Source organism: Corvus hawaiiensis, chromosome 1, assembly GCF_020740725.1.
Source record: "Corvus hawaiiensis isolate bCorHaw1 chromosome 1, bCorHaw1.pri.cur, whole genome shotgun sequence".
Classification (NCBI taxonomy): domain Eukaryota; kingdom Metazoa; phylum Chordata; class Aves; order Passeriformes; family Corvidae; genus Corvus; species Corvus hawaiiensis.
The window spans coordinates 67447873-67473035 of NC_063213.1; the positions used below are offsets into that span (position 1 = coordinate 67447873).

At 37.9% G+C, this 25163-nt stretch overlaps 1 protein-coding gene across 5 annotated transcripts in view; it reads left to right on the plus strand.

Moving 5' to 3' along the window:
- The first annotated feature begins 237 nt into the window (after positions 1–237).
- The window catches only part of SLC35B3 (solute carrier family 35 member B3), a 47192-nt gene continuing 22266 nt past the window's right edge, over positions 238–25163 (plus strand). The window contains exons 1-10 of one of the 5 annotated variants that reach the window (XM_048309579.1): positions 238–340; positions 4531–4809; positions 6060–6181; positions 8037–8191; positions 9668–9775; positions 11829–11926; positions 14392–14484; positions 14890–15001; positions 17910–17979; positions 19062–24824. In XM_048309579.1, the coding sequence (XP_048165536.1) occupies positions 4609–4809; positions 6060–6181; positions 8037–8191; positions 9668–9775; positions 11829–11926; positions 14392–14484; positions 14890–15001; positions 17910–17979; positions 19062–19212 (1110 nt within the window). In that variant the 5' untranslated portion in view covers positions 238–340; positions 4531–4608 and the 3' untranslated portion in view covers positions 19213–24824. Of the gene's footprint in view, positions 341–395; positions 465–1913; positions 1933–4530; positions 4810–6059; positions 6182–8036; positions 8192–9667; positions 9776–11828; positions 11927–14391; positions 14485–14889; positions 15002–17909; positions 17980–19061; positions 24825–25163 lie in introns of those variants that run through there. The other 4 variants (XM_048309560.1, XM_048309569.1, XM_048309589.1 and 1 more) reach the window with 4 other exon arrangements.

Here is a 25163-nt window from a genome sequence, read left to right on the forward strand (position 1 = left end):
CGGCCCCCGGCCCCGGCCCCCGGCCCCCGGCCCCCGGCCCCCGGCCCCCGGCCCCCGGCCCTCACGCGCGGCGGGCGGTCCTTGGCACCGAGGCCCCGCCCACAACGCTCGCGGCTGGAGGGCGCCGTCTCCGCCCGCCTCAGGCCGGCTAGCGGAACGCCGAGCGAGCGAGCGGCGCCGTCTCGATGCGCTCGCTGCTCGCGCCGACCCCTGGCGCATCGCGGTCGCCACTTCCGCCGGCGCGGGGCCGCGGGAGGGAGCGATCCCGGCGGGCGGGCGGGACGCGCTGGCGGCGGGCGGCTGGCTGGAGCCGCCGTGCCCCTCCTCGCCCGCCGGACAGGTACGAGGGCGGGGCAGCTCCTCCCTCCTTTCCTCCCGCCCTCAGGGACGGGGGGCGAGCGGGAAGGAGGCGGGGTCGCTTCCTGGGAAGCGTCGCCCGGCATCAAGGGGCCATGGGCACGACGGTGAGGGGCGTCGGGGGCAGGATCTGGAGCGGGAGGAGGCTGACACTGAGTGTCGGGAGGGTTTCGGCCGGCCCGAGGAGGCGGCGTCCCGCGAGGCCCGTGGGCAGCGAGGCGTTCCCTTTCCCGAGGGAAGGGCGGGGAATGGCGGCCTGTGGCAGCTGGGGGGAAAGCCTCCGTGCCAGCCCTGCCCGGGACAGCTGCCAGGTGCTCGGGAAGGGACACACCTGGCGCGGGCGAGTGGGCAGGAAGGAAGTCTCAGGGATCATGCTGAACCCTATGCCCCTTCCCTCTTTTGCCTCCGGGGCAGGACCCAGGTACCGTCAAGCGAAGTACCTGCTCAGGTTTCCCACAGATGGACTTTTCCTGATGCATCCCTGTTGTGGTGCCAGCTGCTGTCCTGCCACCAGGCATTTCTGGCATATCTCCAGAGGATCATGGCCAAGGCCAACGTGGAGCTTGCCTTGTGTGTCTCAGACTAACAGTTTTTCTGAGTGTACTAAGATGCTGGTTTCTGCCAAAATTATGGGTTTAACAGATGTTCTTCAGTGTTAAAAACCCTTGGCCAACCAAGACTCAAGCTCCTTCATGATGTTTTTTCCATGTACAAGTCGTTAACTTTTTGGAGACCAAAGAAATTTTGCTTTTGTCCTCACTTGTTCATTTGTTTCTCCTTCATGTGATCACTGTTTTGTGTGGTAGGTTAAAGTACTGATCTGCAAGGGACTTTTCTTTAAAGGGGAAGAAACAGGAAATCTTTGATCTAAAGAATGTGTTTACACTTTTACACATAGGAGGAAAAAGAAAAGAGGGAAATGGGTATTTTACACAAATCAGGACAGCTCTTAACTCTTCATCAAACAGATTTTTGCGGTATGTTCGTTCAAGAGGTGAATTAGTTTCTTGAGAGATTTTGATGAGAGGAGGAGGAATAGCAGTTTTCATACTTAAAAAAATAGCAGTTTGAGAAGTCACAGGGAATTTCAGAAGAGTTCTGTCACTGTTGCTAGTGAAATTACTTGGAGGAGACTGTTTCAAATGTGTACATACATGTACAGTTTCTTCAGCTGTTACATAATGTTCCTTGAAGGATGTAGAGAAAAGCAATTACCATGTATCATAGGTTTATGGGTGGTCGTGGGTGTGTCTGGAGTAATCAGTGTTGTTCCTTACTACTTTCATGAGAGATTTGGTAATCTGCAAAACATTAAATGGACAGATTGTAAAATCTGATGGTGTTCCTGAGGAAATACTTTGCATAGAAATAGTTGAAAATTGAAGATTACGTTAATTGTGTGGTTTAATGCCGGTAGGCAGCTCAGCACTACACAGCCGCTTGCTCACTTTCCTCACTACCCCCAGAGGGATTGGGGAAGAGGAAAAGAAGAGTAAAAAAGAAAATTTGTGGGTCAAGATAAAAATTATTTAAGAAGTGGAGAAGAAAGGGAAAAAGAGAAGCACACCAAAACAGGTGATGTAAAGATGATCACTTCTCCCACAGGTAGATCAATGTCCACCCAGTTCCTGAGCAAAAGCTGGCTAACCTCACTGAACTCCCCCTACCCCCCCTTACTTTTTGTTGGTGTCCATGGCACTTCGTAGAGTATCTCTGGTTAGTTCAGGTCATCTGTCAGGTTGTGCCCCCTCCCAGCCTGCAGCCCACACCCCAGTCTGTTCACTGCAGGGTTGGGTAGAGGGGGAAGGAGAAAAGGCTTTGATGCTATGCAAGCTCTCTCAGCAATCACTAAAACTCTCAGGTTTTGGACTTTTGAAGCACCCATGACAGTACATGGCCATGTCTTCTTCTGAGCATATGTCATACTGTTTCCACTTAGCTGAAAAATGAGACTCAAGATTGCTCCTGCAGCACTTGTTCCACCGAGAAACTGTGACATTAACAAATGCTGGGTGCATGTAAGAGGAAGCATTCACTGGACAGGAGAGATCTGAACAGGCATCGACAAAAATACAAGTTCAGCTGAGATGCCACCAAGGGAGAGGTTCCGAACTACATTGATTTTCCTTCACGCTGATTTAATCTTTGGGCTTGAGCTTGGAAGTCCTGACTTACATGCAATTCTTTTGGGGAGAGTAATAGTTCATATCCTGGGTTTAGTGATCAAGTCACCAAGTATCTTTTGCAGGCAGCTTAGTGGTATAAACACCATGCTATAAACACGGGATTAAAGAGGACTGCTCTTTATCATGCCCAATCTCAACAGCTGTGCACAATGGCTTTTATAAGCTTCACCTTGAAAAAAACTGTTCAGTTGTTCCTTCTTTCATTTTTAGGCTGCTCTAGAATACAGATAGTCTAGAGATGGAAAGGGTAAATTTGTTCGTGATCACTTCATACCCACTTGCTCTCATTCTTCTATCTTTAAAATTAGAACTATTTTTTTCTCCTTAGTGGTACTCCATACTTTTATTGAAAGCAGGTCTACTTTCTTTTCATTGAGGTTTTATTAGGCTAAACAGGTTATGCTTTAATCTTATTTCAGCTCCTAAAATGGGCAACCTGTTTCTTCATCCTCATAGCCCTTTTTTTGCCATTGTTATTTCAATCTTTCTTTGAGGGTGATCAGAACTGTATGATATTGTATGTGAAGGCTCACTCATGCCTCATTGTCTGACATTAGTGCTTTTCTGGTTTTACTAAAAATAGTCTAAAACTTTTTTTTTTTTTTTATGGTCACTTCATGTTGGGATTAGCTAAAAATCCACAGGGGTAAACTTTCTACCTCTCACTTTTGATCTTCAGCTGAAGAGCTATGAATTTAAGCACAAGTAATTATTATGGTACCTAAACTCCTTTTCAGCTCCCCAAGATGTTCTTTCAGAACTCTAGTAGGAGTCTTGTACCAACCTGATAGTAGATCATATGAAAAAAGGAAACATAAGCACATTGCAAACTTCATACTAAACCTTCATTTTTCAGCTAAACTTGTAATTTCTGGTATTGTATAGTAAATTGCCAGTGTTCTTGCAGACTACATTTACTGCATGATCTAGTGTTAATACACTAAGATATTTTCCATTTAAAAACAATGGGGAAAGCATTTTTTATACATGTGTGATGAGGTGCATTATTCTTGAGCTGGGAAAAACAAACCACTAAACAGCTGAGACAGAGTTTAATTACTGACTGCTCACTGAACTTGATATTGACCTACGCTTAAAAGTCTTGGGACAATTGTCTGACCAGTGTGTTTTATCTTAAAAAAAAACCCTCAAACATCATATTTACTGTCTGCTGAGCTGGAGAACAGAATTAATTGCATCTCGGTCTACTAAGCTGCTAAATTCCTTCTCTAGGCTTGAGTCATCCAGTTTTGTTTTCTGTTGCATGTAGAAATAGCTGCATGTGATAAATATTAAAGAGATTGCCGTATCATAGACCTCATCAGATAAACAGTCTGATTTTTGAGACTGGCTTCTCAGCCTGCTTCTTTCCATCTCCATGTTCTTTTCTGCAAAAGTATGCAAGGAATAGTGAATAATTGTGAAGATGAGGGGATAACTTCTTCCACTTCATGCCTGTAACTGGTCATTGGCTCAAATCTGTAGTTTTAGCAAGGCTTCCCATGTTGTGGACTAGTCTGGTGTATTTTGCTGTGAAGATGAAGCAAAGTAGGCAGAACCACAGTGCTTCAAAACCAGTTCTTTCACTGTGAGTTTGTCATGGAGATCACTTCTCTCCCAGTCACTCCTGTGAGTACGTGGATTGGACTAGTTAGAGCTGTTGACAAAATCAAGCTGCTTTTCTATTGCTGATGTTTTGGGGTTGATTCGTTGGTTTGTTTGCTTTGTAGAGTGTAGCAATTCTACTTCCCACATGAAGCCAAAGTGCTTTCATAAAGTGTTGATGGCCTCTGATGTTAACTTTGGTGTTCGCAAAGTTAACTGGTATTAACTTTGGACATCAGAAAAAATAAGTAAAATATGTGAATAAAAACGATTCAACAAAACTCTGAAACCTTTATATTTTCCCCATAAGTGTCACATTCATTTATTGTTGTTGTTGGAAGGCTGTATACTATCTCCTATCTGACTTTAGCATTTCTTTCAGCTTTCAGACAAAAACCACCCAGAAAGAGAAAAGCAGACAGAAGACAACAATAGCACCGAATGCAGCGAACCAGGAGCCATGGATCTGAAATTCACCTCATCAAGAAAATACATTTCCATCAGTGTACCTTCCAAATCTCAAGCTATGTCTCCCCATATCAAATCAGTAGATGATGTTGTAGTTCTTGGCATGAATCTCAGCAAATTTAGCAAACCTACTCAATTTTTCATCTGTGTTTCTGGAGTTTTTATGTTTTATCTAATCTATGGATATTTACAGGTAAATGCTATGAACTTGTGTCTTGGGCCAATTCCTCCTACCCCTTTTCTTTTTCAATAGCATAACAATATAGTGTGTATTTTAATATGTATAGATGTTTAAACTAGGTATTTGTGGCAAAGTCAGCCTTTTAGTATTCAAGAGCAGCAAATAATGTATAATCTAAGTTTCCATTATAGTTCATGTGCCTGCAAAGTTTAGATCACTTTGACTTTCATAACTTGATCTTTTACTTCTGTGTGCAAGATATAGCAAGGTCTTCATTGATGATGAAACCTTTAGATCTCCCTAAGTTGTTCCATGAGTGCTGTACATTTATTTTTCTCTTTACTCTCAGGACAGAGCTGAAACATGTACTGTGGTAGTTTGTTAAACAGAGGCATAATGTTTATGCCATTTCAGTTAAATATTTACCATTCTGCTAATCTTTTCTCTTTTATCTTCAGCAACTACATTTCTGTTCCCTTTTCTCAGTTATAAGTTCACTGAGTATTCTCAATAAAGCAGTGATTTAAAAACTTGATAATTAAAAATCATGTTTCCAATGCAGTTTTCAAAAGCAGCCGAGAAGTTTGTTAACGTAAAGTTACTCCAAAGACTTAGACAACATTATCAGTGATTAAAAGCAGAATTTCAAAAAGGAAAATGCTAGGTACCCTTTTGTTTCTATAACTGACCTACATAAGTCTTTATGCAGTGTATGAATTTTTCCTTAACAAATTGCTCTGGTTTAAAATGTTCCTACAGCGAGCAAATTCATGAACTCACAAGTGCTATTTAATGTAGGCATTCAAAATATTAGATGTGCATTCCCAAGAGCTGAAAATTATCAGTAAGGATGTTTGTCAGAGAAAATTTGTATTAAATGTATCCTGAGATATTTATAAAATCTGAATTAAAACGGTCTACTGAAGTAAGTGAACTGAAAACCAGCAAAAAAGCAGACAGGAAGCCATCTCTAATTTGAGATAATTACTAATGGATCAAATGTATTCCCCTGATGAATTGATCCATTAATTTCAGTGTATTTACAACAACAGTAAATTTTCTTCTTTCATTTTGGAGAACCTAAATTGTCTTTTCTTTTTCAATACTTTGCAAGTTACTTATGGCAGATAAATTATAGTTAATAACCAGCATCTGCAAAGGCTAGATTTGCATGTACATGAAGGCAAAAGGTCTGTTGATTTTTTTGTCCATTTAATATTTTGGTGTATGTACATGACTTTGGTGGGTTTTTGTTTTTATAGGAATTGATATTTTCAGTGGAAGGTTTTAAACCTTTTGGTTGGTACCTCACTTTAGTGCAATTCGGATTTTATTCCATTTTTGGACTAATAGAATTGCAGTTGATTCAGGACAAAAGAAGAAGGTATGTGTTTTTCCAAGCATTTTACCCACTGTCCATGAAATTAGAAGTATTTGATACTTATGGTAAATTTAACTTCTGCTTTTTGAATGTGAGTACTGTGAGGCATTGCTAGCAGTTCTATAGATAAAAGAAAGTGAATTTCTGAGTGATGTAGAGAATGTTTTAGAAGTACCCACTTAGATTTCAGACCTGTAAGTAATTTTATTGACTCTGCTGCCACTTTGTCCCACTTACAGAACATATTGTATCCTTAAGCTGGATGATAGAGACTGACTCGTATGTGTTGCTTGGGATTATCCCATCTAGAATAGAGCCAATGCACTTCACAGCACCTGAAGCCATTTTCCTCAGATATTGCCATCTCCTCACCAAGGGGTTCCTCTAACATGCTGTGCATCTTGGGGAGTGTCAGAGGTCTGCTCTCTGCTTGCTGTGTGGCTGAGTGGATTTGCTCCAAAGGATGTGCTAAAGTTTTGTGGTTTTTATTTGAGACAGCACTCATAACACTCTGCCACAAAACTGTTCTGTTTTCTATGCAGTTGACCAAGGAGATTTTTGATCTCCTATTTGTGGAAATGAGATATTTTCTGACTCAATGTAGCCATTCTGCAGCTTCCTACCCATCTATAGCCTCTGCAAAGTGTATATTGAGGCACTCTGGAAACTTGAATAGAGGCTGTCATGGTGTCATGAATTTTAAAATTGCCTTGTATTCTAGTTGAACATAACTAGTTTTCCTTACCTGATGTCAGCCTTGGATGATTTTGCATATACTGGGTTTAGATTATAAAATTCTCTTTTAGCCAAACAACACAACTTCGATAAATTATTCCTTTTATTTTAAACACTGACAGCTTATATTTCGAGTTACCTGACTTTTTGAGATGCATCAGGTAATATTGCACAGTTGCCTTTGGGGTGTTCTGTTACTAGTATTTACAGGTTTTTATTACTAGTTGGTGATGCTTACAGAGCATGACCCTTCAAGTAAGTTTTGTTGGAAATGTAGGTCTGAAATATATTTTACATTTTATCTTCTATAACTTAGTCACCTTGTAGACATGCAGTAATCTATGTTTCTTAGCCTTTAAATTTTTCTTGCATGCCTCAGAGCATGTGTACACCACATAATGAGTTACAGATAAGACAGAATTACAGCAAGACAGCTCCTTATGTTCTTAGCGTGGTTCTGAGTAGGCATGAAAAATAGCCGAACATATGCGCAGCAATAACTGTAAAAAAATCACGAAGTGAGCACAAAAGTTACTGTTGGATCATCTGTTGTCAGGTGTTAATTTCATCAAGTTGTGAACAAAACATCTGAAAATGTTCAACGAGGCCCTCTGTTCATGGTATCTGAATCACTGCTCCCTTAGTTTTGTTGTTTCATAAAACAATGGTATTTTTTTTAACTTTCTTAATTTTAAAAATGTCAAGGTTCGTGTGAAAACTTCACCAAAGAAGTTGTCACAGTGACCTGTGACAGAACTAAGATCCAGGATATCTTGGTATACCAATCTTCCGTGTTTCCTTTGACAAATTACCTGAAACCTTGGTCTTGATTCTTGTGTAAATAACATACCTTCTCAGAAGGAGGTTAAAGAATTACTGCTTGAATACTTCATGAGCCATAAAGTTTTTATTGTCTTGTATTCGTGCTGTTTATTTGGAGTAATTGAAAGAAGTGAAATATGAAATCAGACATTTATGTGCATTTTTAAATTTCTATAGAGTGAAATTCAGTGAGAAAGATGTTGAAGTTGTATTACAAAAGTATTTCTTTACCTCAATTTCCAAGCTAAATCTCCTCTAGATGAATCTGTAATGCAAAGGTTTGTATGTTTATGTTTTGTAGAATTCCTGGCAAAACCTACATGATAATAGCATTTTTGACAGTGGGAACTATGGGTTTGTCAAATACCTCTTTAGGATATCTGAATTACCCTACTCAAGTCATCTTCAAGTGCTGTAAGCTGATTCCAGTTATGATAGGTGGGGTTTTTATACAAGGTAAGTGTTAGTCTTGCTATTAGATGTTTTTATTACTGTTTCTTTGGGAGGGAGTCGTATATAGAATCCTGTACTTTTTAAAATTCCACTGGTAGAACTTTTCCTATAGGAGGAAAAATGGGAATTTCTGAAGCATCTTCTGAGAAAATGTACAAATATGATTAGATCAACAGAAAATATGGGGAAAAACATTCTACATGTCAGTTGCAAAACTTTATTTTTACACAAGCTTTCTTAATTTTTAAGAAAAGTAAGTTTGTTTTCTAAAATAAATCCCTTTATAAATGAAACATTTCAATATTGAAATGGAAAACTTGAAATGGAAAAAAAAAATCCAACCATGATTTGTTGATAAAATCCCTACTCTTGTTGGAGAAGATAAATTCCTAAATTTTGATTGAATATTTAATCAGCAGTACACCTGATTTTTCATGTCTTTGGCTAGTCCTAAAGTCATAGTTCATATTCCCAGAAGAGAAAATGTAATCTGGAGAAAAACAGATAAAGGTTATAGTTATGTGAATAAATATACTCCAATATTCCTGGATTTAGACGCCTGAAGTATTTTATAAAAGTTTATTTGTTCCATACACAAAAATTCAGTCACTAAAGCTTTACATGGACAAGTGTTATGGAACAAAATATAGAATGCTGTATTTCTGCTTCTGTAGGTAATTCTGGTCTTCTGGTTGAAAAACAGCTGAATTTTCAGAGGAGATTACAACTTTATATATACACATGCCTGCACAGTATTTACCTTTTATTAGGAGTAATTTTTTATCATTTTAACGCAAAGTGACTGGTATTTTCTTAAAGCTTTGTGAAACTTTTTTATTGTGTTGTTTTAGTGTTGTAGTCTCAGAAGCTATTTATTTTTTAATATTATTGTTTAAAAAATTCAGTTCAAAACAGTTCCCTTGGAAGTTCATGTTCAAAGTTCAGCTTCTGAGCAAGGAATATGTTATTTCAAACAAGATATACTAAGTCCTGCTTTTTCATGTCCTTACTTTCTTTTTCCATTCCCCTCCACAACCTGTAAGACAGCGTAGGGTTCTCTGAGTGCCAAAGTTGTCTGTTAGTGTTTGAAATTGACTTTTTTCTGATCGGTGAAGGCAGCCAAAATGTCTTGTATGAGGGAAGAGTATTAAGAAAACATCTAAGTGGTCCTGAAGTTAAGAGAATGCTTTGTCAGGGAGGATGTGCTTTGTGTTAGTAGGAGTCAAACCAAAGCTGACCACAAGAATCAGATATTTCCCATTAGGGAAAGGAGTTCCCATAGGGTCCTCTGCCATGGCAGGAACACCGGTTGTAGGAGAAACTAAGTCCGGTTGTGAAAGACCAAAACATTAAATGGTCTTCTGTTTAAGTAAAAGAATGACATTGTAACAGTGTTTCCTTTGCCTTCTAGTCTGTTAAACAGGATAAACGTGAAATTCTGAGTGCTAACAGTCCGTTCTTGCTGTTTGTATTTTGTAGGAAAACGTTACAATATTGTAGATGTGTCTGCTGCCCTATGTATGAGTCTAGGATTAATATGGTTTACTTTAGCTGACAGCACAGTTGCACCAAACTTCAACTTGACAGGTAAGGATATATTACATTTTAGAGTTTAAGAAAATGCTTGTTTTTTCCTACAATAAGCATTCCATAGAAGTTCTGAGTTCTTGGTGGAGTGCCTTCAGATATCGTACTGAAAATGCAAGTTTCATTGTGGTTTTGCACTAGCAGAGCTCTGTCAGTGGCAGAAGATAGCTTTATTCAAAGTGTAAGTTCTTAGGTTCCTAAAATTTCTGGAAACTGCACCCTTTTGGTTGAAATGTCTCATGTATTCTCAAGACTTACCCCAGTATATATATATTAAAATAAATATTTTAAAATTCAGTTGGACCATTTTAAAACTTAAAAACATTAGTTGTCTTTTCTAGTTAAATTTTAAGTCTTCTTCCATTTCAGAACCATTTACTTTATATTAACTGATGATCTCAGTCAGATTTGCTGTAGTTTCTAGGTGGAGTTCTCACATTTTAACCTTTTAATTCTGTCTAAAATCAGAAGCAAAGCAAGGATTTTAACCTGCTTGGATTTAAAAACTTAGTTGAATTTCTTTCTCAAATGACAAAGGATAATTCAACTCCTTAGTTAATTCCCATGACTTGTGTAGAACTGTTTCCATGCAGATTTCTTTCAGAACTACTTTGGGACCAATTTTCCCGATTGTTTTTGCTCATGCTTTATATACAACACAACATTGCTGGTCTCATTCATGGCTTTGCTGCTGCTGCTTCTGCTCAGTACTGCCAGAATGAGTGGAACAATTCTCCTCACACTCCAAACTGTGTAATGGGAGTAAGATTAACATTTGTCTTGTCCTCACATTTCTCCTCTCCATGTGCACTGGTGCTTCAGATTCCAGGTAACCTTTTCATCTCAGTCCAGTGCTGAACCATGCATTTGTCCAGTGGTGTGCCATTAAGCAAGGCTGGAACAATCATGATGGAGAATGCCCATGGAGACATGCATCCATCACTTTACAGAGTGAAATTGCTGGGCTGGAGCTGTTATTATATCCTTGGACCAGAGCTGAATCCATGCAGATGAGATATCTATATTTTTAGCATTACCAATATTATTCATGTTATCATGTCTTTTCCATTGAGTTGTACCTTTTCCAATGCCTGATAACTTTGAATGATGAAGAGACCTGGAAAGTCTAGCCATGGAAAGGAAATGGTTCCCAAGCTAAAAAACACTGGTTTAGAAGTTGGTATACATTCAGAAGCTTGCCAAGAAAATACCCCCTTAAACTTCATGGGCCTTAAAAATGTTAAATCTCCCACCTCTGATTGTAAGAACATAGGATTAAGGAAATAAAACACTGCTTGTTTCCAGTTTCCTGCTGACACGATCTTTTAAAGAGCCAAGACTAGAGCAGATTTTGATTTGCATTTTGATGATTAGTGTCTTCTGTAATGTTGTATACTTAGGAAAAGTGTATTTCAACCTGTGTTGATCATTAAATACAACAGTCATGAAAGTTTAGAGGTTGGGAAATGAATTGTGACTGACGTAACTAGAGTTACTAGTTTTTTGTTATTGGAAAACTGATTATGTTATTGACTGTGTAGTGACTTTGTTGTGAGCATATATGATAACCTAAAACCATGGGGCTTGTACCTGAACAGTAGTTTTTTTAATTAATGTTTCAGTAATGAAGGATTTCTACTGTGAGTCCTCTTGCATTTGTTTTACTGTTACATCAAACATTTATGTTTGCCTTTGTCAGGAAAAAAATAATGCGGGATTAACTGCTCAAAAAGAGTATGTTCTCTGGTTATTTATCTCATTAAGTAACTGCAACTGATATTCTGTCACTATTGTTACTACAAAAACTACAGCTGCCTTCTTTACAGCAATGTCCAGATGTTCCCATCAAGCTTAGAGACACACAGTGTTCAGGGGTTAATTGGTGGAGGGAGAGTGGAGGTAGGCACTGCTTTGTACTGGTGTCTTGAAATGTTTTTGCTGACATTTAGAATATGTTGGGGGGGGAGTGTTATTATTTTTCTGTTCCTGGGGGTTTTGCCACTACTTTGTTGGTGAATATTCTGAAGAGGGTTTTTTTTGTTTGTTTTAATAGGGGTGGTCCTAATATCCCTTGCCCTCTGCGCAGATGCCGTTATAGGAAATGTACAAGAAAAAGCTATGAAGTTGCACAATGGTTCTAATTCAGAAATGGTAAATACCACATTTGCAATTTTAAAAGAGCATGTGTTATCATAGCTAAGGCCTACATTGACAAAACATGGAACTTAATGTGCTTTTCTCTTGCTTATGAAAGGAAAAGCTCTTAGTGTACTGTTCTTGGGGTTTTCTGTTTGAGGACTTCTGCTGATTTTTCTGTTTCAGTTTTTAATCTTGCAAGGGTGCTGCTTTCTGTGTGCAGCTCCAAATGTATATTGCAGCTACAGAAACACTCATTTCTAGCAACAATTCCTTTGTCTACCTGCAGGCCTGAGATCAATGTAGTGGTTTTTGTATGATCACGCACTTAATCTCTGAAAAATACACACTGTTCTTCTGATAGAGTTGAACATGTGTTACATGGAACATGTTGCTTTTCTTACTTGCTATACTTTATATTCTAGAGTGTGCTAGCACTTGGGAGGCAGGTTTTTTTAAATCTTTTGAAATCAATAAAACTGACTTTCACAGTGGGTGAATATTTTTGTTCCTGATTCAGTGAAATACATAGTTTTGAAGAAGTCTTGTTGACTATTTTTTATATACTTACTTGGAATGTGGATTATCTGTTCATATGGTCTGAGGTTATTTTTCTTTTTAGACAAAACTTGTTTAAATTTGGCCTATTTTTCTCTGAAGTTGAGTAAATACAAGTAAATCTTTTACTATAAAAGGCATAATGTAAATAAGACACAGGTAAAAAGTTACTGAAATTTATTTTTTATATTTGGCATGTATTTGACATTTAACTAGAAAAATCTAGTTTCTCAGGAGAATGGCTTCATAAATGGAGAAAAAGAAGGAGTCTTCATTTAAGGCTAGAAGTGATTTAGGATGGCTCAAGATCAAGAAGTTTGAGCTACAAGTGTAGTGGTTTAGGGTATAAAGGTTTTGTTTGTGGTTTAGACATTACATTTCAGGATTTTGTTAAGAGAATTTGGTGCAGAAGTACAAGTAGAATTTTGGAAATAATTTTCTATACTTGAGACTGTGGGTAAAAATTGAATCTGAATTGGAGATCATGTTTAATGGACAGTGATCTGGAAATAAAATTGAATAATAAAGGAACCTGTCATCCACAGGATCTCTCTTACTCTGTCAAATTTGGAAATTGAGCTGGATTTAAGCAGTGGTGAAAAGTGAAAAGATGTCTCGTGGCTGACATAGTAACCTCTGTTCTGGAAGGTTATACCTGATTTTTGCCTTATGTATCATTCTATGGAAGTGACTTTTATTACACTGCCAAACAAGGAAATAGCAATGTGGTGCTTATTCCTGGTTGTGAAAAGTGAGGTCTTTGGGTACTTAGGGAGACAAGCTGGATGCAGAGGCAAGTGAAGAACTAGAGACTGACTTCTGTGTGTTTGAACAGTGTCAAGTAAAAGCTCTGAGGATCAGGTCATTGGTTTTTAAGTGTTTGAGAGCAGGTCTGCTCTTTAAACATGCGTTCATCCTTCTTTATTATAGAGCAGTGATAAGTAGTCTGTTGTCTCATGGAATTGCTATCAATTGTTAATAGATTTTCCCCAACAACTGAGATATTATAACAAGACACTGAGTTTTGAAAGCACAGTACATCAGCATGTTCTAGCCAGTATTGCGTAGACTAGTTCTGTTGTCTCATTCCCTGTTTCACAAGAAAAGGCTACTAAATGTTGCCCAAACAGCTGAATGCCTCCTGCTGCATGGCAGGATGGAGGGATGGACGGACGGACGGACAGATGGAGGGGCTAATGGGCAGTTCCAGCTTCTGCTCTGTTGACTCAACATGGAAAGAATAGATAAAGGTTGTTTTGTTGCTCAATGAAGCTATGAATTGAATAAGGGTCCAGACAAAATAAAGAGCTTACCTGTCTCCTGTCCTGAGTGTTCTGACCACTGAGCTGGTCATTTTTGAAAATCCTGCATGCTGTAACCATGGTGCATGTGTGCCATGCATGTGAACTGAAGTGACGCAGATGAAACTTATGTGACACTTCTGGCAGCCCATGGTGATTCTGTGCTGTCCTTTGCACATTTGATGTAATATGGATCTTTACTGTGGATAAGTAGCAGAATATGTAGCAGAATAGAATCCAGTAGCTGGATAAGTAGCAGAAAATGAAATGTGTAACATGTTCTTCAGACTATTAAATTGCATAGTTGTGGGAAGTTTTATTTAGGCTGTGAAATCCTGAACTTGAAGGATTTACCACAGTTGACACTGACCTCAGGATATTATTAACTGACTAGCTTTCCAAACTTCTTTTATGTTGTTGTGGATAGGAAGAATGTGTCTAACATTTATTGTTGACTTTTCACTGTACATCAACTATAAATCCTGGTAAAAATACCATCAAACGCTGCAAATTGAGTTCTGAGAAGCTGAGCATATTAATAGGGCCAAGCATCTGAAAGCATTTAATTTTGTCCTTTTGTATAGTATCACCTAGTAATTATTTTCTCTTACACTATTCTAGGTTTTGTATTCCTATTCAATAGGGTTTGTGTATATATTATTTGGATTAACATGCACTAGTGGATTAAGCCCTGCTGTAACATTTTGCTCAAAGGTAGGTGTAAAGATTTCCCTTTTTCTATGAAGAACTTCATTGGAAAACCTTGCTCTGTATGATTTAGAAAATCTCACCAATTCTCTCTCTAAAGTTCTATTTTCATCATGTAAACGGGTTAACTTGTATAATTCATACAGTAAGCAAGTTTTTCCAGTCTTTGATGTATAAGATAGGGTAATGTTTTAAAAAGCAGCAAAATCACAGGACCAGATTTATGAGCTTATAATTTCATTATTATTTTTCCATTATTTAACTAAAATTAAATAAGGATTTTTGCATGAATGCATTGTTGAACAGCTTATTATTGCTCAAGCAGTTGATTAAAGTCTGTAGTTTTATGTCATTTTGCAATACCTCAGGGTTTGTTTTATATTTCCCTAACCGGCTTTTTTATTGTTGCAGCATCCAGTTCAGACTTATGGTTATGCATTCCTTTTCTCCCTGACTGGGTATTTTGGCATATCCTTTGTTCTAGCTTTGATTAAAATCTTTGGTGCCCTTCTCGCTGTAACAGGTATGAGCAAATTATATTTTTACGGCCTTTGTATAAAAACAAAGTAATCCTACTCTATTATTTAGGACAGAGCTTTTGAGAATTATTCTTACTCTGGCTTTTTTTCTGTTCTTTGTGCTGACTGATTTCCGTAGCATGGATCTTCACTGGTAGAATGTATTTGAAAGCTTCCTGATTCTTCTTGTGCCACAGTTTCAGCCGTGAAGAGCCTGCTAAGTAAACTTGTACGTGTAGTCTGTGCTATGTTTTAGTGCAGAAACAAACACTGTTCTAAATGGAGGAGTTGAAATAGAATCACAGAATCATTTAGGTTGGAAGGAACTTCAAAGACCATCTATTTCCAACTCCCCTGCTATGGACAGGGACACTTTGCACTAGACCTGTTTGCTCAAAAGCCTCATCCAGCCTGGCCTTGAGCACTTCCAGGGACAAGGCAGACACAGCTTCTCTGGGCAGTCTGTGTCTCGCCACTCTGACAGTAAAGAGTTTCTTCCTAATATCTAATCTAAAGCAACCCTTTTTCAGTTTAAAGCCATCCCTCTTGTCCTATCACTACAGGCCCTTGTAAAGAGTCCCTCTATAGCTCTCATGCAGGACCCCTTTAGGTACTGGTGCTATAGGCCTCCCCAGAGCCTTCTCTTCTCCAGGCTGAACAATCCCAAGTGTCTCAGCCTGTCTTCATAGGGAAATACAGAAAGGAAAAGACATGTATCCTTTAAAATGTACAGGTAAGGATGTTCTAGGAAGGCATAGTAAGCAATGACATTGTTTCTAAGCACATGAAGCTACAAACATTAGTCACAGGGGCCTGGTGGGGGGGAAGGTATAACAAGATGTCATGTAGCTACTTTCCTTTCTTCTTCCCCTAAAAGACACCCTGGTTTCTGTCAGGTAATGCTCTACTTCATTCACAGTAGTGGAGAGGAAAATACATCATTGTTTTCTGACCTGAGGATTGCATGCTCTGATTTCCTATCAGTTATTTCCTCTGCAGCATATCTGTCTCGTATTTGCTTTTAACCAAGTTCAGTAGCTCTCCTGACTGGAAACCGACCCAGAAGAGAGGGTTGGTTCATGTATTAAAATACTTCTCTAAAGAAAAAGCCTCACTATACTAAAAAAAGTTTTTAAATGCTGTAGAATAGTAAACCTTTCCCAGGTTTTCCTGTGCCTGACCTTGACAATTCTAACACTTGAGCCTTTTCTGTCTTGCCTGTAGCAATATGAAAATGTTTATTGTGCCTTGGAAGAACACCACATTCATTACTGTCCCTCCCACCTCCCCCATCCACCCTCCCCCTTCTTGAGAGGAGTGGGGTGAAAGAGTTTAATGAAAATTGTATTTCTATTAGCAGAATGAGAAATTATCAGACTTAATTGGGAAAAAGAAGAAAAGACACTTAATTTAGAAGGAAATGGTTACATAAATATTTTAATTAATAACTGATTTGAAAGAACAGAAATAATTGTAATTAGAAAAACTGAAGTAATTTAACCATTTTTTAAATTATTCATCTGTAAACTGTTTTCTAATTAAAACTCAATTTTCTTTTTCGTTCTCCTTTAATTTTTCATGTAATAGAAAATCATTTTATTTGATGCACATAAGTTTCTTAAAATGTAAAAAGAAAATTATTCCTGAAAAGTTGAGGTTGGGGCAGATGAAGCAGTAGCGAGGGCTGTTTCTTCTACTACAAAACACACTTAAATGAATATTAGTTTGTGGGGTAGAGTTGGGAAGAATGAAACTTGCTTTTCTAGCCATAGCAACATGAAAATACATCAGTAGTCATGGGTTCCTTTTGCCAGTTGTTGCAGTAAGACTAATTTGCAGTAAGACTTTCCAGTATGGTATAGTAAAAGGTACTTCATGGTAAGCAAAATATTTTCTGTTAATAAAAAATGTATTCTTTAGGTACAGATCTACTGCACCCTGTACTGGGGTCTTTGTCAAGTGAACCCTGTGCCATCATACAGAATAACACCTTCTCAGGCCCTCAGCCTGCATAGCTAAACCTGTGTGCCTGGCTGCATTCTTACTTTGTTTTTAAACATTTTCTACTACTTTCACTCATGTGTTGATTTTGTTTCAGTGATAAACTTCCTAGGTTTCCTGGTACACAGTTTTCTAGTAATGCTTTATGCTTGTTCATTGCAGATAGCATTGGAAATGTTCAGATAATTGTTGGAGCTGTAGTTTTTCAGTATTTCAGAGCAATCAAAGAGTTTATTTCCAGTTTGGAAACAGGATTGTGTTCTCCACTCTTCTTACTACCTTGATTCTTTCTAGTGAACAGATCACGTGTAGAAGAATATCTCTTAGTGGTTTTGAGGAAATCTTCCTAATGCAATCATTGAAGTCAGTCATCCTTGGTCTCTTAGGCTTCTAACCAAAATTGTAACTCTCTGCACTGTTAGAGAAATTTTTAGTAACTTCAAAAGAATGATGAGAGGATAATCCCATTCCACTCAAAAACAGAGCCCAAAACACCATAGAATTGTAATAACATGAGGTGGAAATGGCAAGATATTTGACTTTTGGTCAAAACTTTAACAGATGAGTTTATATCATCAGTTACTTGCAAGGGTTGTTTGTTGCTCTCAGAGGCTGTGGATTGATTAGCATGAAGTTTTTAAATAGCAAGTCTTGTTCTGGAAATTTCCTTGCTGCAGATAGTGTGACTGGAGATGTTACCACTGGCACAGTGTACTCATTCTCAAACAGCACATGGTTCCAGTGCTGTTTTGCAGTGCACTGGTGCATCTGCAGTCTGTGTTTGCACCAAGGCTGTGATCATCATTTCAGTGAGACACTTAGTTATTTTATGAGGTTACCTGCTAAGCCTTTGTTATGTTCTTTTATTGTAACTGAATTCTTAAAGAGGTTAATATTTGTTTTTGTCTCCAGTAACAACAGGAAGAAAAGCAATGACCATTGTGCTTTCCTTTTTGTTCTTTGCAAAGCCATTCACATTACAGTAAGTATTTATAGTGTTTTACAAAGTATTTTATAAAAAACTATGTTCTTCATCATGGAAATAGAATGACACTAATTAATCATTTTCAGGGTTTAATGCTTGTCATTTCATATCTTCTACAAATGTTGGCAATCTACTGTAAATATTGACTGGCTTGTTGATACCAGTCATGCTGGAGAAAAGAGTTTACATTTTTCTAAAGGTCTGAAAGACAGCAAAGAAAATTTAAGAAAAGCCTTACATAATATCTAGTGCTTATGATACATAATAAATTGTTTGGGTACTTTGTCTGTGGTGGGAGATTTGGCTAAAAGAAGGGGTTTTCTCCATTATGGTATTGTTCCTGCTTTTAGAGCTCAGATTTGAATTCTTAGCTAGCCCTTTTAAATAACTGAAAGCTTCTATTATCTTTAAATTGCCAAATGTTTGAGCTTGGGTTTATCTCTTTTTTTTTTTTTTTTTTTTTTTTTTTAAATTATAAGGAAGATCTTACATTGAAAAATGCAGCTAAGTTGCTACTTTGATCTTAATTGCTTCAGGTTTGAAACAACATAATATTCTGTTTTATTTCAATATACAAATTGATTTAAGAACAAAGCTTGCACCCAAATCCCAAATGGAATTTACCCCAGCTAAAAATATTGAGGCTTGAAAGAATGGAGAGCTGAAACAAAAATGTGCCTACATTGGGAAGTATGGATATAAGGCACTGAGTGAGAAAACGTTTTGGACCAGTAACAGAGAGCATAGCTCTCATAACCAAAGGAAGGAAGAACATACTAAAGGCCCTCAGGATTATTTTGCTCATGTGAGAAAGAACAAATACTCTTTAGTTACTATTTAACTTATAAATGCACTTTAATAAGCTCTCCAGCCAGGACAGGAAAAAAGAATGGTGGAAAGACAGTAATAATAGAATGTCCCTGAATCTTTATCTCAGAGCCCACTAATTTGTGGGGGGTTTTTCTTCAACTTTTCTCTTCTTAAAGTAAGGTTTATTTAATCCACAAATATTGGTGTTTAATTGCTACCGATAAAGTGCTAATGGTAACTTTTTTTCCCCTCCTCTGCCTCTCCTCTAGGTATGTGTGGTCAGGCTTACTGGTTGTCCTTGGTATATTTCTTAATGTTTACAGTAAGAATATGGACAAATTCAAACTGCCTTCACTGCTTGGTCTTTGGAAAAAAAGTGTGGAAGAAAGAAAATCAAGGACGTTGTCACAAACCGTATAGACAGTGGTTCATGCCTTGTCTAGACTTTGACTTACTATTTTATTGGAACAGTCTTCAACTGATTCACTTTCCAAAGGGAACGTTATTAAAACCAAAGGAGCTGAAGGCATATTGTCTGCTTGCAGACTGCTATAAATGCACACTGTTGTGAGCCCTTTCTTCAGAGCACTTGAATTCATCATAAACGGTGTTGTAGGCCATTGTCAGACGGTTTTATCGGCAATGAAGGACAGCAGCTCCTGGCAAACTGCTGAGAAGCTGCACTCAAGTGGGACACAGTAGAAGACTAGTTTGGGCATTTTAATAATATTGGCCATGTGGCTGATCTGAGATTAGTGGTTCTTCGTGATTGTCTAGGTGGGGTAATTTAAATGTAATACTGTATTAATCACCAACTGGTTGACCAAATTGTGATTTTAAAGGTGGAAGGTTTAGAATACAGTATGTTGTCACTCTTTTACATTTTAAATAAAAATGTTGGGGTTTTTTTAAGTTATTGTTTAGATCATCACAGAACTTGGTATTTATTGTAATAATTGAAATTTTTATGGAAATCCTAGTGTTACTCTTTTTGACTATTGCTTGCAAGTAACAAAACTGAGATTGAGTTTGTGCAGTCAACACTCGTGCTTTTCCAAGGGGAAAATGGGCTTTTGGGCCTGAACAGAGTGAGATTGAAATAGTGGTGTAAGAAACTGTTACTTGCCTATTCTGTGATGAAATACAGAATTTTTAGTGGCCTGTGGCCCTCTCTATTATAGTGGTATAAAGAGACATGGAAGTTCTTAAATTCCTATTATCAAATCAAAATTTTTCTATTTCAATATCGGAGTAAATAATAACAGCATCAGCTAATGTGATTGGAATATATATTGTGTCAGTCTGTGTGGTCTTCTGATGAAGTTAAGAGGATTAGGGTACAGATTACCATTTTCTTTCTTCAATGACAGGAGGAGACAATGTGCTACCAGTGTATTTTTCATCATGAATTTAGGAAGACTAAGTCCATTTATCTCTCTTTCTTTCATATTCAACTTGCTTTTGAATCGCTTGCCATCTCTTTCATTTTATATATTTAACTACAGCACTTTAAAAATACTAATCACCTTACAAATCATTGTTCTTATGTGGTCATGGTTTTTTTGTTGTTGTGTCCCTTAGATTCATCTTGGTGTGTGTTCTTCCAACTTAGACAAAAATTAATTGGATAATAGAAATATATAGTCAGAAATAACATACAAAGAATTTAAATATCTCACAGGATGGCCTTCTGTCAAAAATACTAGTTGATGAAAGTATTCAAGATGTGCAAAATGTTTTTCAGACACTTAGGAAGAGTTGCTGTTCAAAGGAGTTTGTAATCAAAGCACAGACACAAAATGTGCCTTAAATTTTTCTTATTGAGTTGGTAGCTCGCATCTGCCATATTAATGTGTTATGGAACAGAACACGGAATAACAGCCGTCTTAGCATAATGGGATGAACAAGAGAAGAGTTGTGCTAACATAACTGCACTGTTCCCAGCCCTGACGCTTCTCTGGGGTGTCAGCAAAGCCTCTCAACACATACAAACCCACTGTTGCCAGGTCAGGAGAACTTATTGCATGGGACACTTTTGGTTTTTAAATTCCCAGCTGCTGCATGATCAGTTGTTTCCTGGATGAGGTAGAGAGGTGAGAATTTGATGAACAGATACACCTTCAAAGAGACAGATGGTCTGCCATGGCTGTCCATTTTCATGTTGCAGCCAAAGTTTTATGGTAAGGTGTGATAAAGCATTACAGTTTCAAATTTGGTGCAAGAGTGCACTTGACCAAGTCAAGGGGATTGATACACTTCTTTCCCCATAATATCTATCAACTGTTACATTCGCTTGCATTCTTTTCACTAAATGAAATTGTTCTTTCCAGCAAGGTTTAGATAATTTTACAGTCTCAGTTCTGCCATCTGTAAACTCTGCCTGTTGCTACACTTTATTGAGCTTCAGGAAACCAAATTATGTGAAAGCTACAATACATGCAGTAAGTCATAGTAAAATATAATTCATTTGGCATCTGTTTTATTTAAATACATGAGAAGTCACTCACAAAGTTTTTGACTAGAATTCAAATGTAGTATGGATGTTTCTGAACTGTTTATATAATCCAGTTTTGTCTCTATTGTCTCTCTTCAGAGAGAATAGTAACCACAATAATTCACCTTTTAATTTAGTCTCTATTGTATGCAGGACTGAGTTAATGAAGCTATCATTAGGGGAAATCTTGATTTATTTTTTAAATAATTTTCTTAACTGTAGAAGTGTATGTTTTGTTTTACAAGTGTACTTTAAAAATTATTTTTATATACAAATTAATATTGTAGGTTTACTGTTAATAGCATAAATTTAAGAGTCAGCTCTTTATTTTCATAGGTATTCATAGGTGTTCTAGTACTTGCCAATCAACAATATGTGTGTTAAAGAAAGTGCACACACAAGTGAGAGTAGTTCATGATTTGCCACACATCATGGTCTGTGCAGTTTCATGCCTTTATTAAGAAAACCCTCATTTCAGTGAATTGCTGTTTGTGGGGTTGTGGGGTCTTTTTAATGAGCTTCATAGTGCATGCAAGTTAGAAAACCTTACAAACCTGCAAGTGTTCTTACTACAAAATTTTGAGTTTGAGTCTTCTGTACTGTATATGTATGTTGGTTTTGTGTTGTCTATGAAATATGAATAAGGGCTTGTCCACAAAGTAACTGTAAATTATTTATTTTTTGTGTACTTATATTGGGATGTTGGTTAACCCTTCCCAATGTTGAAGGCTGGTCACAGTAACTATTGCATTTTATACTCGTTGTCTCCTGGACTCTTTACAGTAGGCATGGTGAAACTATAGAAAAAACCATTCAATTCTCTCAACAGAAAAATTGTTATCTAAATATAATGTGAATTAGTTGCTTCTTATCCTTGTGCTAACAGCCTTTTTCTCTCTATAAAAAATCTATGATGTAGAAATTAGTTATAACAGCATTGAAATTCTCAGTAAAATTTAAGTCTGACCAGGATCTCCATTGATGTCAGCAATCTACCTCTGTGACACCTGCTTCTGCCTCCTTTGGAAAGCTGAGGGAGCTCTGTTTTCCTAAGTCAGCATGCATTTGCAGTTGCTTTCATATTACATTTTTGCACTTGTCTGGCACACTTCAGTAATGAAGTAATTGACTGTGCAGTGGATTTCTTCAGTATTCCAGTACGTCAGTGTCATCAGAACTGCTAATTATGCAGGTACCTGTGTGTGAATACAAGCGTGGAAGAACTAATGCCCTGCCCTCCAAACCTACAGTGTTTCCTGATACTCCTTTAAACTGTTTTTCTTAATCTTGTTTTACCACTGCTGTGCTTTGAATTTACCAGACATTTTAAGCTGAAGCTTGGGCTTTATGTCATTCCTGCTTGTCTTTCTTACCTCCTTACTTGTCTTTCTTGCTTTTGGATGTGAGCTCTTTTTCTCAACATGCTCTATTTACGCACTGTGGATTGTTTCAGGTTTGTATTCCTGCATTTAAGGGCTTACATCACACTATTGCAGGTTGGTCACATTCCAGATTTTCTGTTTCGTATCATTTATAACCATCTGGATGATTCTTTTAAATCCTTTTTTCTCCAGGAAAAAATCTGTCATACTTTTCATTATTTTTGGAAAGGTCTTGATGAGTGGAATGTATGAGTTAACTCCTTGACCTCATTCCATCTTCCAAGAAAATCTCTCTTCTCCCTTGCCTGCCTGTGAGAACTAAAGGAAGAGGAAATAAATTATTGCAAGTGCTCTTTTTTTTCTTTAATAAGTGCCTTCCTCACTAACCTGGTGTGTCTTAATTGTTTCCTTTCTTTCTGCCTCCCATGCTCCCAGGCACAAACAAGCCCTTCTCTCATGTTTGACCGCTGCTTGTTCAATCATGGAAACTTTTTGAGTTGTTTACTGTTCTGAAAAGAGGTATAAAATTGCCTGTATACTCTGGAGGGCAGGAAATAATAAGTAAACTTCACAAGTTAAGGAAGTAATTAAATGGATTAATACGTTTTTCTGGAGGGATTTTATATGTGGTTTAGTTAATAGCTCAGAATTTGTTAGTGGAAGGTTGTTTTTTTTTTCTTTTACATTTTACCTTTTTAAAAATCTTTATATTAATTTTAATATTTAATATAAAACTCTTGACTGTTCAGACAGTTTATAGAGATTAATTTCAGTCTTGCCTATGAGGCAGAAAAGCCCTATCTATTTCAGAGATGTAGGAGAAATGGTATCTTGCCCAAAGTTGCCTTGGTAAGTCTGTGATGAGCAAGGAATAGATGTTAATACCCTCAGTGATCCTGTGCCCCAAGTCCAGCAGAGCCCATCTGTACTTTAAATGAAGTAGTACCAATGTAAGCCCAGTTTACTTTTACCCCCAGCATTAAAAGTGTTAAATTGTTTCTGTTCCTTGTTCTGTGCAAGTATGATTTAAAAGGAAATTAAGACAGCCATAAAATATCTTTTCTGCATTTTATTTGAAGCTTTTTTGCGTTGTTATTTTCTTGTTGATTGGTTCTGTTTTCTGTGAGTACTGCTGTGGAAGCAAGCCAGAGACAGCAGTTTTAGGAGAAGCGTAATATCCTTCACTTTAAGGTGGCTGGTTCACTTTGCTACTAGTCAAAAGCTGCTTCCATGGGAAAATGTGAGCAATTGTCATCACATGAGGAATTAAGCATAATGATGCCTTGTCGGGTCTGTATCATTTTGCCATTCGCTTGTAGAGAAGCAAAGACTAATGCAATAAAGGACATTCATGCACAAATAGCTCAGAATACAGTGCTGACTTAACACTTCTCTACACCTGGATTGTGCTGTTGTGCTGATTTTTTGAGGTGTGTTGGTAATGTATTGCTTCTCTCTGCTTTTGGTTATTTAGATGTTTTCTTTATTAGATTTCTCAGTTTTATGCTTCCTCTGCCTTTTTTTCCCTTTTTATTTTTTTATTACTTATGTTTTAAATGTAAAGTTTTACTTTGTAATTTTCATTAACACCTGTAGCGCTGTGTCCAGTTCTGGGCTCTCCAAGCACAAGAAAGAAATGGGGCTAGAGGAGAGAGTCCAGCAAAATGACACGAAGATGATGGACTCGACCATATCTCCTGTGAGGAAAGGCTGAGAGAGCTGGGATTTTTCATCCTGGAGAAGAGAAGGCTGGGGGGAATTTCATCAATGTGTATAAACACTGAGCGCAAAGACGGGGGAGCCAGGCTCTTTTCAGCGAAGCCCAGTGACAGCACCGGGGCAGTGGGCACATACTGAAACACAGGAGGTTCCCTCTGAATAGAGGAAGTACTTTCTTACTGTTAAGGTGATTGAGCACTGGCATGGATTGCCCAAAGAGTTTGATAAGTCTCCATCATTGGATATATTCTAAAACTGTCTGGATGTGGTCCTGGGCAGCTGGCTGTGGGTGGCTTTGTGTTGAGCAGGGGAGGTTAAACCGTATGAGCTCCAAAGTGGCCTTCCAACCTCGGTCACTCTGTCATCTTAGATCTTGCTGTGTCTATCTTCCACTTTTTCTCCTGTTTACAAATTGTTAATAAATATACTTAAAATTAGTATCTCTGAGTTGGCTACAGTAACTGCTGGAGCTGGCGAAGCCATGCTGAAAACACCTGATAGTGTTCACTGGCTGAACAGTGAGTACCTTCAGAGCACAGTCCCATGGGGAGAGAGGCATCTTCATTTGGTAATTGCTGCTCAGTGCAAAACAAGAGTATGTGACTGAGAGCAAATGCAAGACACTTGCAGATGAAATTGATACTGTCAATACAGAAGGAGTTCAAAGTTTCTTTTTGTTTTCTGCATTTAGATCTTGCAGTGCTGTTTGCTGCTCTAGCACAGCACCTGATCCACAGATAGCTGGAAGTGTTGCTACACTGCTTGCTGCCTTCTTG